This window comes from Dipodomys ordii, unplaced genomic scaffold (assembly GCF_000151885.1).
Source record: "Dipodomys ordii isolate 6190 unplaced genomic scaffold, Dord_2.0 Scaffold1, whole genome shotgun sequence".
In the NCBI taxonomy this organism is placed as follows: Eukaryota; Metazoa; Chordata; class Mammalia; order Rodentia; family Heteromyidae; genus Dipodomys; species Dipodomys ordii.
The window spans coordinates 38,633,301-38,651,334 of record NW_012267217.1 but is presented as its reverse complement, the minus strand read 5'-3'; the positions used below and the strand labels follow the sequence as shown (position 1 = coordinate 38,651,334).

At 42.2% G+C, this 18,034-nt stretch overlaps 1 protein-coding gene across 3 annotated transcripts in view; it reads right to left on the bottom strand.

Moving 5' to 3' along the window:
- The window catches only part of Cdk15 (cyclin-dependent kinase 15), an 83,250-nt gene that overhangs the window by 2,842 nt on the left and 62,374 nt on the right, over window positions 1-18,034 (bottom strand). For all 3 annotated transcript variants that reach the window (XM_013035970.1, XM_013035838.1, XM_013035907.1), the window contains exons 11-12: window positions 15,280-15,328; window positions 10,518-10,657 (exon numbers count right to left, since the gene is read on the bottom strand). In XM_013035970.1, coding sequence (XP_012891424.1) covers window positions 10,518-10,657; window positions 15,280-15,328 — 189 coding nt within the window. The remainder of the gene's footprint in view (window positions 1-10,517; window positions 10,658-15,279; window positions 15,329-18,034) is intronic.

Sequence of the window (18,034 nt, the reverse complement as noted above, 5' to 3'; positions counted from 1 at the left end):
TATTTTAGATATGAGACCCTTGTCCGTTGTATGGCTAGTAAAGATCTTCTCCCAATCTGTGGGCTTTCTATTGATCTTGCTAGCTATGTCATTTGTTGGGCACTTCTTTTGCAAGATTTACAGGCCACATGAATTTGAGTTGCTCAAAAATATCCCCTGTTTTACAAAGAGAGAAATTTCCATGTTTACCACACCAAAATCATAAAACTCCTTAATGTTATTGTTTGCTGGAAGCTGCTCACACCCAAAGAAAGAAATAAACGTGCAATGCTGGGCCTCCCTCACTTGGACTGCACTCTGCTTTGATACTGTAAATAATCTGTGGCTTTCACGTCTTTGGCTTGGAATTATAAAAGCTAGAAAGGGGAGACCTCAATCTTGTTGATATGCATACGACATTTTCACAGGGACATTATAATATGCACTTTTGCTTTCTACTTTCTTTTAGCTCACATCATAGCATAAACAGTTCAACAGCTAAAATAAACAGTGTATATACTTTACAGATGACTAAAACCAAACTGTCTTAGGAGCTCCTCTCAGGGAGAAACCTCCTCTGACCCTGGGGACAGTGGCAGGAAAAGCCAGAATTTCCCTCAGGCCTTTTTGCCCCTCAAAAGCAGGGGGAAGGAAGGAAGGGAAAGGAGGTGAAAGAAGGAAGAAGGAAAGGAGGAGAAATAGAGAGGGTGAGAGAGAGAGAGAGAAAGCCAGTTAGTCAAAAGAATTTCAGTTTAGCTGTGGACTGTAAAATTCTCTTTCCCAGCTCACAGAAAAACAAGAAGAAAAAGAGGGAGGGGGAGAAAGAAAGAAAAAGAGAGAAAGAGAAAGAGGAAGGAAGGAAAGAAGGAAGGAAGGAAGGAAAGAAGGAAGGAAGGAAGGGAAAGAAGGAAAGAAAGAGGAAGGAAAGAAAAAAAGAAAGAAAAAAGAAGGGAGGGAGAGAGAGAAGGCAGGCAGGCAGCAGGCAAAAGCTATAGAACTGCTTTCCAGCAATCTCACAAATGCAAGCCTTTCCACTCTGGTGACTCCTCATTAGCTTACTGAATCTGACAGCATAATTATCACAGCTGCTTTGCGCTTAGAATAAATAAATACGAAAGTGGGTGTTTAAAAATTTTTTGAGATGGAAAATTCAGTCATCTAGACAGTCAGTAGGACAAATTTATTTAAAACTTTTAGATTCTTATGTATTTAGATCATTTCTGAACAAGATAATGAGATAGTTGTCTTTCAGTTTAATTGAGTCCCTAAGTTCCTGGCTGCTGGCTGTCACCCCTTTCAAACTTTGCTTTAACTTTCCTCTCTTTAGAAATCTGATCCTGGTGTCTCCATTTACTCTTCCTGGGCTGATAACCTGGGGAAGGTTGGTGCACTGGAGTGCAGAAAGTGACTTAATGGGATTGAAGGGCTAAATAACCTTTCACAGGAAACAAGATAATCAAATCTCCTTTGCTTGTCTGCCACAGCTAAAAGAGAAAGCATTCTTACAAAGAGCTTGGAAATCAAACTGTCCTTTCAAAATGTCCTGTCAGGTGGTATTTGCACTATTCTTACACATCATCAACCCATCAGCTTGAGTCACTGAGTATGTATAATTATTCAACGTGTACACGCCTTCATGCTGAGGTAGCAATTTTAGCTCATGTGTATGTATGGAAGCCTCCTATCTTCAAAGCCCAAAGGATCACATAGTACCTTAAATTGAAGTTGCTAACTAACACAGAGTGCACTTACGACTCTGACTAGGGGCACAGAACATATGAATTTCCCATTAGAGCAGATGACTTTCCTTTCAAATTAATTAGTACCTATTTATCTTTTCCTCTCCCTCCTGCCTTTCATTCTCCAGGGCCAAACTTCTATGAACCCTTGTAGTCAATGAGTTAAAAGCTTTATAAAGACAAACATACTGCTCACTCTGGGGTAAGGGATACTAGTTAAGCTCACTCTGTAGATCAAGAAACTGAAGCTTGGAGGGGAAAATAAACACTAAAGAAGAAAACACAGTTCTTTAATTTAAAGTGTAGAGCTCAAATTGCCTGCACCATTTTGAGTGTGTGTGTGTGTGTGTGTGTGCATGTGCACACGAGTATGCATGTATGTGCACGCCAGTCCTGGGCTTGAACTCAGGGCCTGGATACTGTCCTTGCGCTTTTTTGCTCAAGGCTAATACTTTATTACTTGAGCCAGAGCTCCACTTTCTACTGGTTAATTGGAGGTAAGGGTCTTATAGACATCCTGCCTGGGCTGGCTTTGAACCTTGATCTTCAAAACTCAGCTTCTTTGAGTAGCTAGCAGTACAAGTGTGAACCACTGGCTACCTTTTGATTTTAACTCATTCTTTCAAATAATAAAAATAATATAGTACCAATATTAAACAAAACATTGAAGAAGAGAAAAATAATCTACAATTCCTCTAACTAGAACATTTTTTGCATGCTATCAGCTTTGCTCATATGCAGTGTAGTTTTCACAAGTACATTCCACCATGCGATTTTGCATTCTAGTTTCTTGTAGCAAATGTCCCAGCAAACACTTCCATAATACCATGCACTCCTGTTGATGACTTTAAATGGTTTTATATGCTCAGCTAGTGTGCCAACATAAGTTCAATCAGTTCTCTAGAGTTTAATATTTAAGTTGTTTTAATTTTTATTGAATAATTTTAAAGCATAATAGACACCATGGTAATGAATATTCTCATTAATCTAGGTTTTATTTTTTTCTGTTCTTTGGATAATTTTCAGGAGAATAAGACAAAGTACAGTGATGAAGGGAGTGAGCTTTCATTTGCATGTTTCCTGATGCGTGTGTCATCATGCTCTGCAGAGATCACCCCAATTTACACTCCCATCAGTGAAGAATCACTGTACCCCAACCTTCATAGCACTGAAAGTCATCTGGCCAAAGGAAAAAATAACCAATTTAACAGTTATTTGTATTTGTTTAACCTCTTGCAAAGCTGTCTATTCCATGTGCTGGTATGCTATTGCCTCTTATGTAAACGGCTACTTCACGTATTTGTTCCATTTTCCACTTGATTCTTAATGCTTTTCTTATAAAACTATATAATTAATATAGCAAACAAAAACAATAATCACCATTAAGTAAGGAATATTACAACTCAAGGGTGATGAAATATGGCACAAAGAATAGAATATAAGATCCACGAAGGATGTGAATCGCTAGTAAATGTAAAATTGAGCCCTCCATGGTGAGATAATTAAACACATTACTTAAAGACATGTGGAATCTTTCCCTGGAAGGATTTAAAATAAATGGAACAGTAGAAAGTGCACAGACTGAGAATCAAACTCTTGGTTGTAATTCTGAGTTCGCTATGAAGTTCCTATAGCCTTCACAGGAGCAAAGAGTTAGTGGGAAGGAAATGACTTGGAAGTCTGATGTGAAGTCAGATCTTTGCTCTACCACTTACTAGCTGTGTGACTTCAAGCAACTGACCTCTTTCAGTCCTCATTTCATTTCCCCCTCCTTCCTCCTCCCCTCCTTCCTCCTTCCCTCCTTCCCTCCCTCCCTCCTTCCTTCCTTCCTTCCTACCTTCCTTCCTTCCTTCCTTCCTTCCTACCTCCCTTCTTTTCTTCCTCCTCCTTCCCTTCTTCCTTCCTTTTCTCCTCTTTTCCTTCCTGTTTTCTTTGACCTTCCGGACAGGGTTTAGCCACGCAGCCAAGGCTGCTCTCAAGCTCATGATCCTCTTGCCTCACCTTCCTAAGTGCTGGCTTTACAGGCATGTGCCATTATGCCTGGGCAGCCTCAATTTTCTAATCTATAACATAATGAATGATAATAATCCCAGCCTCACAATTAGCATATAGTTTGAATGAAATTATGTAAAGTGCGCAGATGCCCAACAAAAGGCAGTTACTAGGATTCTTCCGTGACACTGCTACATAATGAAGGTATTGGGGTAGGTAGGGTCTATGATCCTTACTCTCCGTCTCTAACTCAGAGTCTCTTAACTCTTTTCTGAATAGTTCATCTTGGAGATTCAGCCTATGGGGCTAACATATTTAATCAACTTAAGGGATTGGCAGGGCTAAGGGACTTGGTTTACCTAGACGTCTCCTAATAACAAAAATCTACGCAACTATATTGCAATTTCAGATCCCTTTAATGTAAAGGAATGAGGTAATGACAATTTTGAGTATAGAAGGTGAATAAATATGCAATGGTAGATACTTCCTAATTTGCATCTTAATATATCACTTTTTAAATATTGATTAATGGACAATTTAAAAGATGGGAAGAATTGTCTAACTTACATTATGAAGTCTTAGAAGCAGCATAGAATCAAGAGACCTGGCTCAGAATCACTCTTCCATAACTATCCCCAGCTTCTGAATCTTCAAAAATATTATGATTAAACTTCGAGTAAAGTAGTCAACAAAAACAACAAATAGCTGGGCACCTGTCAGGCCTGTAATCCTAGCTACTCAGGAGGCTGAGATTTAAGGATCATGGTGAAAGCCAGCCTTGGCAGGAAAGTCTGTGAGATTCTTATCTCCAATTAACCTCCAGAAAACCAGAAGTGGTGCTGTGGCTCAAGTGGTAGAGCTCTAGCCTTGAGATGAAGAGCTCAGGGACAGTGCCCAGGCCCAGAGTTCAAGCCTCATGACCAACAAAAAAGCAAAAGCAAAAACAAAAAACCCCAAACAGATGAAGTCTAAAATCCTATAGAAGTATACTAAGAGTTAACTAAGCCTCATTCCTATGTGTTTAAAAATGTTTAAATGGTTGCAAGAACAGACACTAGGCTTGAGAGTAAAAATTGTGATGGAATGAGTTAGGAATGCATCGCTATTATTAAAAAGAAGACAACTCTAGAATAATATTCAATAGAATTAAGAGGAATATGGTATTCCTCCCCCGAGTGCCCTTCCAGCCCAGCCATCTAGACTCATCATCTTTCAATGCCTACTCAGAGCCACCCTGGGTCCCCACAGGCATTAATCTGGCCTTCTCTGGACATGTGGAATACTTTGCATCTGTTACTTGATCTGTACTTGTTCATATACCTGTCTCATTTCCTTAAGGATTGTAAGCTTTTTGAGGACAGAGTCCATGACTAATTCATTTTTTGTGTCCTTCTACATCACACCTACTAGACTCTCAATTAGTCTTTGATGAATGAACTATCCCATTATGTTAGAAACCTGAGTCTAAGATGGATCCAGAGTCTTAGAGATAAGAAAAATAACTGGAACAGACTAAGAATAGGACACAATGAATGAAACACAATGATTTAAAAAGTGTGAGATACAGAATCTGTATTTGAAAACAACAGAGGCAAAAGCTAAAGAAATTCATCCTAGAGAAGTGAACTTTGGGAAGTGATTTTGTCATAGGGATCTACAAATGTACTAAAGATATAATTGCTCTGTATATCATCTTTATAATAACAATAAATTTTTTTTGGGGGGGTCCAGTTGTGGGGCCTGAACTCTGGGCCTGAACACTGTCCCTCAGCTCTTCAGCTCAAGGATAGCGCTCTACCACTTGAGCCACAGCGCCACTTCCGGCTTTTTTCTTTTTGCTTATGTGGTGCTGAGGAATCGAACCCAGGGCCTCAGGCATGCAAGGCAAGCACTCTACCACTGAGCCAACTTCCCAGCCCTAAAAAAATTTTAAAGATATAATTGTTACACTATCTAAAAGAAAGTTTGGAGGTGTGTGTGTGTGTATGTGTGTGTGTGTGTGTGTGTGTGTGTGTGTGCGCTAGAACTCAAGACCAGGGCATGATACTCCCTTAGCTTTTTTGCTCAAGGTTGGTGCTCTACTACTTGAATTACAAGTCTATTTCTGGCTTTTTGATGGTTAAGTGGAGATAAGAGTCTCCTGGGCTTTCCTGCCTGGCTAGCTTTGAACCTTGATCCTTAGATCTCAGCCTCCAGAATAGCTAGGATTATGCACAGGGCTCACCAGTGGCCGGCCTGAAGTTCCCTTAATGGAGGGAAACAAAATATAGCTCAGATTTTAACAGGACACCAAGAATGGGGCCTCCTGGAGGACTTTCAGTGCAGAGATATTAGGATGATATGAGAAAAGATAGATTAGAATGCCAGAGTTTCTATGAATCTATCTATCTATCTATCTATCTATCTATCTATCTATAGACAATACACCAGGTGACACACAGCTTTTGTAAAATTACTTGTAAAACAACTGCCAGCTTTTAAGTGTTAGGATTTTATTTTTTCCTAAAATGCTAAGACCTGTTTTAAAGGCGATGGGGGATTTAGCTCAGGAAGGAACAGTAGAGACTCAAGCCTGGGATTTGGAAAGAAAATAGGACCAACCCAGGGAGAGAAAGACAGCCTTTGATGTCTTGACGATCAAGGACCGTGGCTTAAGGACCAGACTCTTAAATCACGTGGCATTTACTGCCCTAGATAAAAAGTATTTTTCTGGATCAGTGTGTGTGCTTCAAAATGGCTAGGTTCCAAGATCAGTCTTAACTTTCCAAGGGCAAGATTTGGAAGGTTTCCTGTAAGGACGGAGTGGAGCCAGTTTCTAGAAGGGGCAGCCTAATGATTTTCTACTCCCCCACCCCCAAATCATTAAACAGTGTTCCTTTCCCAGAGCCTAAGTTCATAGTGAGGGCAAAGGGAATTAAGTGAAGAGGATGAACCTGTGGCTAAGATTAGAGAGCTGCCATGGGCCTAATTTTAGGTCCGCACTGCCCCAGCTGACATCCTGCACTGTTGGCTTGGCTATGAGGACCAGGATCCCTGGCCATCTGCAGAAGCAATTAACTTGCTGTTGGGTATGTTTTGAGAGGGACTACCAATAATTTCTCCTTCAACAAATGTTTCTTCAGGTGTTCAAGAGTCAAGGAGGGAGAATGTGAGAGCTTTGCAGACAGTCCCACATGCCTGCCATTCTCATATTCACGCTTTTCTACTTAAGAGTGAGCTCCAAAAGGGAACTAATCCTGGAATTCCTGGTTTTTCATGGCAAATAACCCCCTGATAAATTTCTTCTGGCTCCGAGCTTATGGCTACAACCTAGAGAAAACACAATTCAGGACTTGGTTTGATGAAAATCGACAAAGATGGGTAGGGGCCGTTCTTTCATTTTGTGGAAGAATTTCTACAGCACACTTTCCTTGGGATTTTAAGCTGTCCTTCGCTCCACACATATATTTCCCACTTGCAGGTTTCATGCTTTAATTGTCTTCTTCAGAGGGTAGACAATAAGAGCTGGCTTCTTACAGATCAAAGGGGAAACAGAATATATTTTAAAATGACAACTCTGTTATCTTGCAACCAGACTTAAAAAAAAACCTAGAATAATAAACTGATATAAACATAAGCATCCTAAATGATTCTATACTGAAGTGCTCCCAGAGAAAACCATTTCTTGCCTAATTATGGCAGAGAAATTCTCTTTGCACATCACTCCCAAGAGCAAGTCTTATTTTTACACAATTCTCATGCCTGGGGCAGCCCACCTCAAGGATGGGGGTTTTATATGCCTGTAGGTTGGGATCTTGGATACTCATGGGTCCTCTCCATGTGCAAAGAAGACTCTTAACAAAGGGTTTTTTTTTTGTTTTGGTTTTTATTTGCCAGGGGCAATGAAAGAGCAGGCTGGCACTGCCAGGCCAAGAGAATGCAACCCTCAGTGGTTGGATAATGTGCCCTTGGCCAGGACCACTGTTAGAAAGAGGTAAACCCCAGTCCCATCCGCTTCTTCCCTGGCCTCTTATTTTCCTTTCCAATTTTCCTGGTAGCTGGCCTTTTTGGGGGTCCTCATGTCGCTCTATCTCTATGTGCATTTCCACCCCTTCCCCAAACACACATGCATAAGCACATGCGTGCACACACATACACACACAATGCCCCCTCCCTGCTTCCCTGTCTCTTGGCACCGACTCTTTCATCTTCTCCCTCAGGGATTCGAGATGTCGCTGCAGGAAGTGCTTGTCCGCCGAGGCGGCAGCAGCAGAGCCCCGTGGCTTTGACAAACCTCATTTAATTGGGAGGAAGCCAGGAGAATTTGAAAGAACTGAAACATCCACGAAACTCCTTTTATCAGGCATAATTTAAACTCTGCATGGAAAAACCCCTATATGTATAAAGAAAAGTCAACTTCCCTCCTGCTGTGAGCACTCCTCGTCTCCCCCCACCCCCCAGCACAGGCAGGCTCCTGCAAGATTCCATCTTTTCATTTTTCTAAAAGTGTCAAAGTAGATTTGGGTTCTGTGGCGGGGTGAACAGAGGAGGAATACAGATTGTTCTGTCTCTCTCATCTGTGTGTATGTGAACGCATACACACACACACACACACACACACACACACACACCTCTAGATGTACATTCACTAGAGCCCCTCTGTTGGTGACTTTGCTGTGGGTTGCCCGGGAAGAATCAAAACCCAAGCTCCTACCAACACATCAGTTTGGACAGTGATTGTTTCATCCTAATTAGCCTTCATCAGGCAAAAAGCTGGTACCCAGAAAACTTTGAAAAGCGCAGCAGTTTTCCTGTACAATAATAGACACTGAAGGAGGACCACTGGGGAAGTAGAAGTGGAGAGCAGTGTGTGTGTGTGTGTGTGTACATCCAGGCATGTACACTTGTACAATATGGTAGAGTTGGAAATCCCAGTGCCCAAAGAAGAAAGCTGAGAAGGAAGGATCTAGGGGCTCAGACTGAGAAGAAGGGAAGGGGATGGGAGAGTAGAAGGGGTCCTGCTGGAGTAGGGCAGAGGGATGGGGAAGAATTGCAGGTTGGTAGCCATGTCTTTGATCCCACCCACATGCCAAACCCTGACCCTCCCCCCTTCCACATCCTCTTCAGATTCACCTCCAGCCAATCCATCTCCCTTGAATTATTCTCATTTCTCCAAAGAATTGCCTTTAACACATGCAGTCTCTGAACATCTGCAGTTGATTACACACAGATTTTAGCTGTTTAAATATGATTTGTGCTAATATGTAGACGAGGGTGCCCTGTTTCCTCTTCTTTACCCTCTTTTCCTCCCACTCCACAAGATCCTTAAGGCCAAAGACCAGTCCCTTGTTTTCCTTCACTTTTTATAGCATTTCCTATGTTCTTGACACTTCATGGCAACTAAAGAAATTCCAATGACTGACCTTACAGGTTTAAGTAAGACATTAACCTCCGTTGTATCATAAGGGTGATTTGGGGAGGTCTTAAATAACTCACTTTACTAATAAAAATTGAAGTCACGCCGGGCGCTGGTGGCTCACGCCTGTAATCCTAGCTACTCAGGAGGCTGAGATCTGAGGATCACGGTTCAAAGCCAGCCCGGGCAGGAGAGACCGTGAGACTCCTATCTCCAATAAACCACCAGAAAACCGCAAGTGGCGCTGTAGCTCAAGTGGTAGAGCTCTCGCCTTGAGCTGAAGAGCTGAGGGACAGCACCCAGGCCCAGAGTTCAAGCTCCACGGCCGACAAAAAAAAAAAAAATTGAAGTCACAAACTAAGAATTTGGGGCTGTAGCAGGACAATGTCCTAGACATGCAACTTGTGCCAGTATGCTTCTTGGGTATATGTCTATGCCTCTGGGGCAGTATTTCCTCACCCCATCATACTCCTTCCTTACCTCAATGTACCCCCGCCCTTCGTACCCCATCCTTACCCACTGTACCCCAGCTCCATTTTCCCCTTACTCTCATCCCTGACCCTTTCTCCCAGTCTGAGCCCCTCGACCCTCCTCCTTAACTTTCCTTTCTCTGGTTGACTTCAAAAAACTGTTTTCTGTTGAATGAGGAATATTTTCAAAGAGATCTCAGCTAAGGATAGTCTCCCCCTCTTCCTCCAGAGGGCCCAGCCCTTGACTGCCCACATCCTCCACCCAGCCCTTCCTGGCCACATTCTCAGAAACACGAGGAGAGCTCCAGCCACATGACCCCATGGCAGATCTCAGATTTGGAGGATGACTTCAGGCAGAGCAGCAAAGGCTGATTTCAGGGTAACTTGGGTTTCCAGTGGGAGGCCAGCCCGGGAGGACACTTCCCCTCCCCCAGCACCCCACCTCGGCACTTCCTTCGGCAGCATCGTATTACCAATCAAGAAAGGCCCGGCTCTCCTCTCTGACATATCCATGTCACCTATCATCTTACTCTCTTACTCTCGGTGGAAAAAAGAGCAGGGGCTTGTTAGAAACTTTGGTTTTGCTTCTCCTGGCAGATGCTAGCTAAAGCAAACAACTCAGACGCAACTTTCATCTCAGCCAATTTCTAACTGTAAGTGTACGTATGTGAAATGTTTGCATCATCCCAAGGAGGGTCTTGTCACCTCTCCTCCCTGTAGCTTTCGAGTTTTAGAGAATTTCATTGGAAACTCAGGCAAGATTGAGTCCTCTCTTGCTTCTCTCAGGCAAATCAATCTCTGACTTCCCTGCTGGGTACAAATTCTATGGTTCTCCTATGTTGAGAGAACACTTAAGACATGCACTGAGACTTAGCACATATGAACATGGATGTATGTAAGGTCACATATACACATGCACACACATGCACCCCCCTCACCCACCATCAGGAAGCTGGTACAGCTGGGAAGGCAGAGCACTGAAATAATGGTGAACCAGTGCTTCCTGGGCGGACACTCGGTCTCTGGGGAAACCTTTCAACATCTGGGAGGCCAGGTCTTCAGCTTCAGGAACTCCACCCAGCCTGGAAAGAAAAAAATGGGAGAGAAAAATAGTTTCTCCAGAGGCCTCCATTCTGAAAACATAAAGGGAGAAAACAAAAACTGAAGAAAAGAGTTGGTGGAATTTAGAATGGTCTCTGCAATAGAACCTTCCCGAGATTACTAACGTTGGTGGCAACTGGAAAAATAACTCCCATGCTAAAGCTCTTAACTAGCCCATTACTAAGATGAAGGGAGAAAACCTCAACATTCTCTCCTTTAGTTCCCCACCCTCTGCCGTGTCTCTGGGTACCATGTGCACACAAAAGACAGAGAACTTGTAATTATAGAAGCAGAAATATGTAATTAAGATTCTTCTTGGAGGGCTACAGTAGTCCCAGCCAAGCAAAAAAGCCTGGTTGAAAATATCTTCCAGGCTCTGGTCTCCAAAGACACCAGGTATTGAATCTTTGAATCCTAAAGAGGTCAAAGGAAGAGAGACAATTCTGGAAGGTGTAGTTTGGTTGGAAAAAATGGCCCCAATAAACTTTAGATCTTATTCCATCCCCAGGATGGAGCTTGGTTACTCTGATAAGGTGCAGAGTAAGAGAGATCATTAAGCAGTCAAATCACAGTAAGGACTAGTCCTCGTGTTGAATTTGATATTTGGAGATGAGCAAACACATCTATTGAGCAACAATTGTGTGCTAGTAGGTGGTTAGGTTTGGGAGGTACAGGAAAAAAATTTTAGCATCTCAGTCTAATAGAGAAGTCAGATACTCACCAAATTATCATATAAGTACTTAAATGGAACTTGAGGAAAAGGCTTTGCTCTGGTCTGAATGTTTGTATCCTTCTAAAATTCACATCCTGAAACCTGATGACCAAGGTTGTGCTATTAAAAGGAAGGGCCAAAGCTGAGAATGTAATGTTAGAAAGTTCAAGGCTCTGAGTTTGATCCCCAGCACTACATATAATTTGTGTATATATACACATATGTCATATGTGTGTATATATATGTACACACATATGCACACGTGTATATTTGTATGTACATATATACATATATACACACATATACAGCAGGTGAGGCCTTTGGGAGGTTACTAGGTTATGAGAGAGGAATTATTATGGGATAGAGGAAGCCCTGAATTTCAGGCATCATTTAGGAAGCACAGAGACCTTACTAAACACCGAATCTGCTGATACCTTTGATCTTAGACTTTCTAGTCTGCAGAACTATGAGCAATAAACTTACATTGATTAGAAACTATCTATTTTGTTATAGCAGCCTGAACCTAGTCAGCCTGGACTTAGAGCAGGAGGAGATGGTCAGAGCAGGCTTTCTTGAGGATTGATGTTTGAGCTAAGATCTGGAGAACTGGGGACAGGCAAGGAATAGCCACTGCTGGCATGTTTCTATGGTCCTTGTGCAGTCTGGGGTAGTTTAAGGAAATGGATCACTGAGCTGGGGTTCTAGCCAAGAGGTAGAATGTGTGCTTAGCATGCATGAGGCCATGCATAAAAGTTGGGTAGAATCAAGGCTTATTGGCTGGTTTGGGACAAAGACAGGAAGAGAGCCCTGATAGAAAGGTGAAGAAGGTGGTAGGGGCCAACCCTGCAAGCCTTGCAGGTTTCATAGTGCCTATTTACTTACAATACTAGAAGGTCTTCCACAATTTAATGCCAATCATTTCGGTGCAACCATCCCTACAACCTACAAATAAGTTTACAAACAGAAAGCCATAAGAGGGAAAACTGCAGATTCCTGAAGATCTGAAAAGTCATAGGACTGATAGCTAACATTTAGTTGAGTTTCATGGCTCTAAACTAATAAAGCAAAAAAACAGAAGTGCTTGCTGAGTGTCAAATTTGCATACCAACTTAAAGCACCTTCTTAGGTGCAGGATGCAGGGGTCCTGACCCCAGGTTGTAATTGGACTAATTTTTGCATCATATTTGTGGAAGAAACTTTCAAGTATCTGATTGCCATGAGGTAAAACTATTTCTGCAAATTGGTTACTACTCTCCAATTCCAGAATAACTGATTCATAGACAAAATAAAAAAGTTTAGGGGGCTGAGAAGGTGGCTCAGTGGTAGAGCGCGTGCCTTGCATGCATGAGGCCCTCCCTGGGTTCGATTCTTCAGCACTACATAAGCAGAAAAAAAAAAAAGCCAGAAGTGGCGCTGTGGCTCAAGTGTAAAGCACTAGCCTTGAGCTGGAGAGCTGAAGGACAGCACCCAGGCCTAGAGTTCAGGCCCACGACTGGACTCCCCCCCCGCCCCCCCAAAAATGTTTAGAAATTCCTAGTCCTTGCAAATCTCCAGGCCAATTAGCACAGAAAGGAACCTAATGGTGAAGAGCTATATATGAGCCATGACCTAATGGAGGCTGGCAGGGAACCTCCATCCAGAGTGCCTTTTCCAGGCTCTGTAATAACATAACACAGTATTTGCCAATCCAGCAAAATGAGTGTGTACTTAGTAGACTCATGTTAAAGAGGTTTTCCATCAAACCCTAATGAAAGTGCTGTGTCCATTAATAGGCCTTGCACAGTTCCACTGCACCTCTGTAAGAATCATGGAGAAAGGCCACCACATTGACAACCTGATTCCACTGACAATGTGTATAGACCTGTGTACCAGATATAACTTGTTTACTCCACTTACTTAGCAGCAATTACTTGGTCAGTTTCTTTGAGCCTCACTTCCCTCCTCTTTAACCTGGGAACACATTTTATAAGGATTGAATATACTAATATATGCAGTATCCTGCTGAGCATCTAGTGAACAAAGTGAATAAAGTTAGACCTCTTAGCAGAGCCCTTCACAGAACCAAGAATTTTCTCATGTGATAATCTGTTGGGCAGGTAATCTAACCTGTCCAATAGAATGTCCCATGCTGAAGGAAATGCTGTATTTCTGCTCTGCCCAATACGACAGCCACTTCCCCTATGTGGCTATGTCTCCCGAGGAATGTGGCTAGTGTGATTGAACACCTGTCTTACACATGGCCACTGTTTTAGGACAGCTCCCGACATTGCTTCTTGCTTGAAGATTTGAGCAGAGAGAAGGTAGAAAATTGAGTGAAGGTCAGATATTACCAGGAGCAAGAGAAGAGGCAGATGTGGTAGGTGCTATTTGGTCAGAAAAGCTCAGCACTAGAAGGAAGGGCTGAGGGGGGACAGGGAGAGACAGCCAGAATCTGGTAGCACTGTGCACAGCCAGCAGCAGCATGAGTATTAAGGTGCTTTGCAGGTTTGAAGTTAGATTTACTTTGGAAGTCAGCAGTGAAATAAAGCAAACACTTAGCAGGTAGCACAAGAATTCTAATGTCTCAAGCCAGGTACCAGTGGCTAACACCTATAATCCTAGCTACTCAGGAGAATGAGATCTGAGGATCAGAGTTTAAAGCCAGCCTTGGCAGGAAAGACTGTGAGACTCTTATCCCCAATTAACTAGCAAACAGCCAGAAGTGGAGCTGTGATTTAACTAGTAATATGCAAATTGAGCAAAAAAGCTGAAGGATAGTACTTAGGCCCTGAGTTTAAGCCCCAGTAGTGGCACCAAAAAAATAAAATAAAATAAATTTCTCGAGATATGGGTTAGGGAGCGATTGTACATCTCCAATAAAATAAATGACAGACAACAGTTTCCTGGAACATGTCTCCAAGACAATGGGGAATATCAGGTTCTATGGTGCTTTTGAAAATAAGCATTTGGGTTCTATAGGGCAGTATAGGGAATGCTTTTCCTCTAAATAAAAGAAGCTTTAGTAGTATCAATTCTACATTCCTAACTTGTTTCATTCTTTCTACCATGCTATTCATTCTGTGACTTTAAAGCATGTGAACAGTATGTACAGAGCAATCACACATTTGGTTAGATTAAAGAATTCCACATTTTCAGAGAGCAACATTGAAACGTTCGCTTAGGATCTTGGTGGGTGTACCTCTTCCACGTTTCCCCACCTGCGAGACTGTGTTTTTCTTTGACATTTGAGCTCCCTTCCTCTGTCTCTGATGTTTTCCTCGCTGCCCTTTTTGCCTCCTCACTGAAGCAAAAAGAACAGAGCCTCGGCTAATTACTCTCAGATCAAATAATGCTGGTTATTGTAATTGGTCATTGTCCGAAAACACTGAAGTTCTTCTTAGCCCTGAGGTTGCCTGGCACAGCTTAGTTAGCTAACTATTCCCGGAATGTCTCTATTATCTGTTTTACTTTGCAAAAGAAACTAGGGATTTGTTGAAAGCTGGTAATAAAAGTCTGCCCTGGTCTGAGCCGAGACTGAGTTGAGAGGGCCTGGGAAAGCATGACCTCCATGAATCAAGTTCCCCCTCCAATGGCCACTCAATGATGTTATTTGGTTTCTCTGTGTCAGAGAATAATAAACCCACTAGGTTTTCTTGCAGGCCAACACTCCCACAGTTCTCAGGGCCTGGGGCATGGTTGAGGGGCACAAAACAACTTTAATGACCAAGCTCACTGAAAGTAAAATGGTTCATAGAGAAAAACTAACACACTCCCAGGGGGCTGGCGGGTTGTCTCTCTCGCAGAGTGGGGTTCAGGGCCCCCAGATGGAGGCACTGGGGGTTGTTGCTCAGTGGATTGAGGTCTGGGGGAATTTCTCTTTGCCTAAAGAGAGCTTCTTGATGTGACACTCACCTGTTCCAGACAATCTGAAGGCTTTGAGGCTTAGGCAGCAGGAACCATTCTGGAAAGAACACAGAGAAACATTTAAACACACACACACACACACACACACACACACACACAGACCAAACAAACCAAAAACCCCCAAAACACAGCCCTCCAATCGGTTGCTAAAAAAAAAATACTATTAAAATTCTAAATGCTCTTCTTGTCCAGGATAAATGAGGATTCCAATTTTAAGCTAACTAATGATGTTTTTTTCTTTCCCATTGTGGGGTTTGAGTTTAGGGCCTGGGCACTCTCCTTGAACCTCTTTGTACTCAAGGCTAGCACGCTACCACTTGAGCCACAGCTCCACTTCTGGTTTTTGAGAGGTTAACTAGAGTTTCACAGGGATTTTTCTGCTCAGGCTGGCTTTGAACTATGATCTTCAAATCTCAGCCTCCTGGGTAGCTAGGATTACAGGTGTGAGTCACTGGTGCCTAGTGATTTTTTTTTTTAATGGCAATATTAACTTGTGATTTTTAAAGTAGACTCTCACTCTGAACTTTTGTGATTCAGTGAAAGGTCACTATTATAGGGTGAATTGTGCGCCCCCGCCCCCCCCAATCCATATGTTAAAGTTCGAACTGTGAGTACCTAAGAATATGACCTTATGTGGAAATAGGGTCAAGGCAGATATAGTTAGTTAAGATCAAGTCAGAAGGGTGGGCCCTGATAAAACCCAACTGGCATCCTCATAACAAGGGAAAACTTGAAGACAGACTTCTATCAGAGAAGATGGTGTGAAGACAAACAAGGAGAAAAGAACCATCTGTAAGTCAAAGAGAAAGGCCTGAAACAAATTCTCCCTCACAGCCCTTAGGACCAACTTCATTTGCAGACCCTCTAGAACTGTGAGACTGTAAATTTCTGCTTCTTGAGCCACTCTGTTTATAGTCCTTTGCTGTGGTAGTCATAGCAAATTAACACAGTCAAAATACCCAGTAAAGTCAACAAGCATTTATTTAACATATACTGTGTGCATAGAGTTGTGTCAAGTGCTAGGGGGATGCAGAGAAATCAAAAGAAAACTTCACCCTTGCAGGGCTTTCAATATTCATCACATGAAAGTCATGAGATGACTGATAGTACAGAGTCCCAAGGACTCAGTAGTGATAGAAACAAGGAAAGCTCATTTTATATGCCACTATGGTAAAACAGAAGTTAAACCTGGCTTGTATAATCCAAAATAGATGACCATACAAATTGTAATTTTATTTAGAGCCTTCAATAATGTTTATTCACATATATGTGTTTCTATTACTTCTGATATTAGTATCAACCCAAACTAAAATGATGAAAAGGGTAATTTTTTTTTTTTTTGGTCCAGTTGTGGGGCCTGAACTCTGGGCCTGGACACTGTCCCTCAGCTCTTCAGCTCAAGGCTAGCGCTCTACCACTTGAGCCACAGCACCACTTCCGGCTTTTTTTTTCTGCTTATATGGTGCTGAGGAATCGAACCCAGGGCCTCAGGCATGCAAGGCAAGCGCTCTACCACTGAGCCACCTTCCCAGCCCGAAAAGGGTAATTTTTCATTCAACAAAATTTCAATGACTGTCAGGTATAGCTGTATATGCCTGTAATCTCAGCAGAAGAGGATCTTCAGTTCTAGGCTAATCTGGCCGATATAGCAAGGCCCTTTCTCAAAAAGAAACCAACCAATCATGTTTCCCTGCCCAAGAAACAAGAGTAACTAAATGTCTACTGTCTGTGAGGACCCTAAGAGAAGCTGTAGCAGACTTTAGCTGATGCAGCTTGTAAATATCTTCTTCTGCCGGGCGCTGGTGGCTCACGCCTGTCATCCTAGCTCTTCAGGAGGCTGAGATCTGAGAATCGCAGTTCAAAGCCAGCCCGGGCAGGGCTGTAGCTCAATATGGTAGTGTGCTAGCCTTGAGCAAAAGAGCTCAGGGACAGCACCTAGACCCTGAGTTCAAGCCCTATGATCGCCACCAACAAAAAAAATCCCCTCCTCTTTCTTTTGAGATAGGGTCTTGCTACTTCACCCACGCTGGCCTCCCACTCTCCTTTTGCCTCAGCTTCTTCCTGGCTTAAGTTTCCTGCTTTAATTATCCAAATTGACCAAAGTATATATTGATGCTTGTTTAAAATATTTCCGCTTTTTGTTTTTCTTAGGCTTGAAATATAATTGTTCTGGTTCTGAAAATCTTCTTATTTCTATATGAAAGGAATGAAGTAAGACTGTTTATCACAACTAAGAATTTAATCATAGAGTCACAAAATCGTTTTAAGAACACTGACATATTTATATTGGTATGTGTATAGAAAAAACTAGAAGACTATTGACTAGATAATGATTGTGGTTAAAAGGGCTTACCTTTTATACTTGTATGTTTATTTTCCTAAAATGAATTTTCGTTTTCAGTACTGAGGTTTGAACTCAGAGCCTCACACTTGCTAGTTACACTTAAGCCATGCCTGCAGTCCCGAACACAACTCTTCATAAATTGCATATGCAGCTGGCCCTCTGTATCTACAAGTTCTGTATCCATGGATTCCTATCCAAAATTTCCTATCCAAAAACTCAACCAAGCATTGTTTTTAAACAATCATAATGAACCTGTACAGATTTTTTCTCTCTCACTATTGCCTAAACAACATATTATAACATCTGTGCACATGAATTAGTCATAATAAGTAATGTAGAGATGACTTAAAGTACATGGGAGAGTGTGTTGTTGGTTATACACAAATATTGCATCATTTT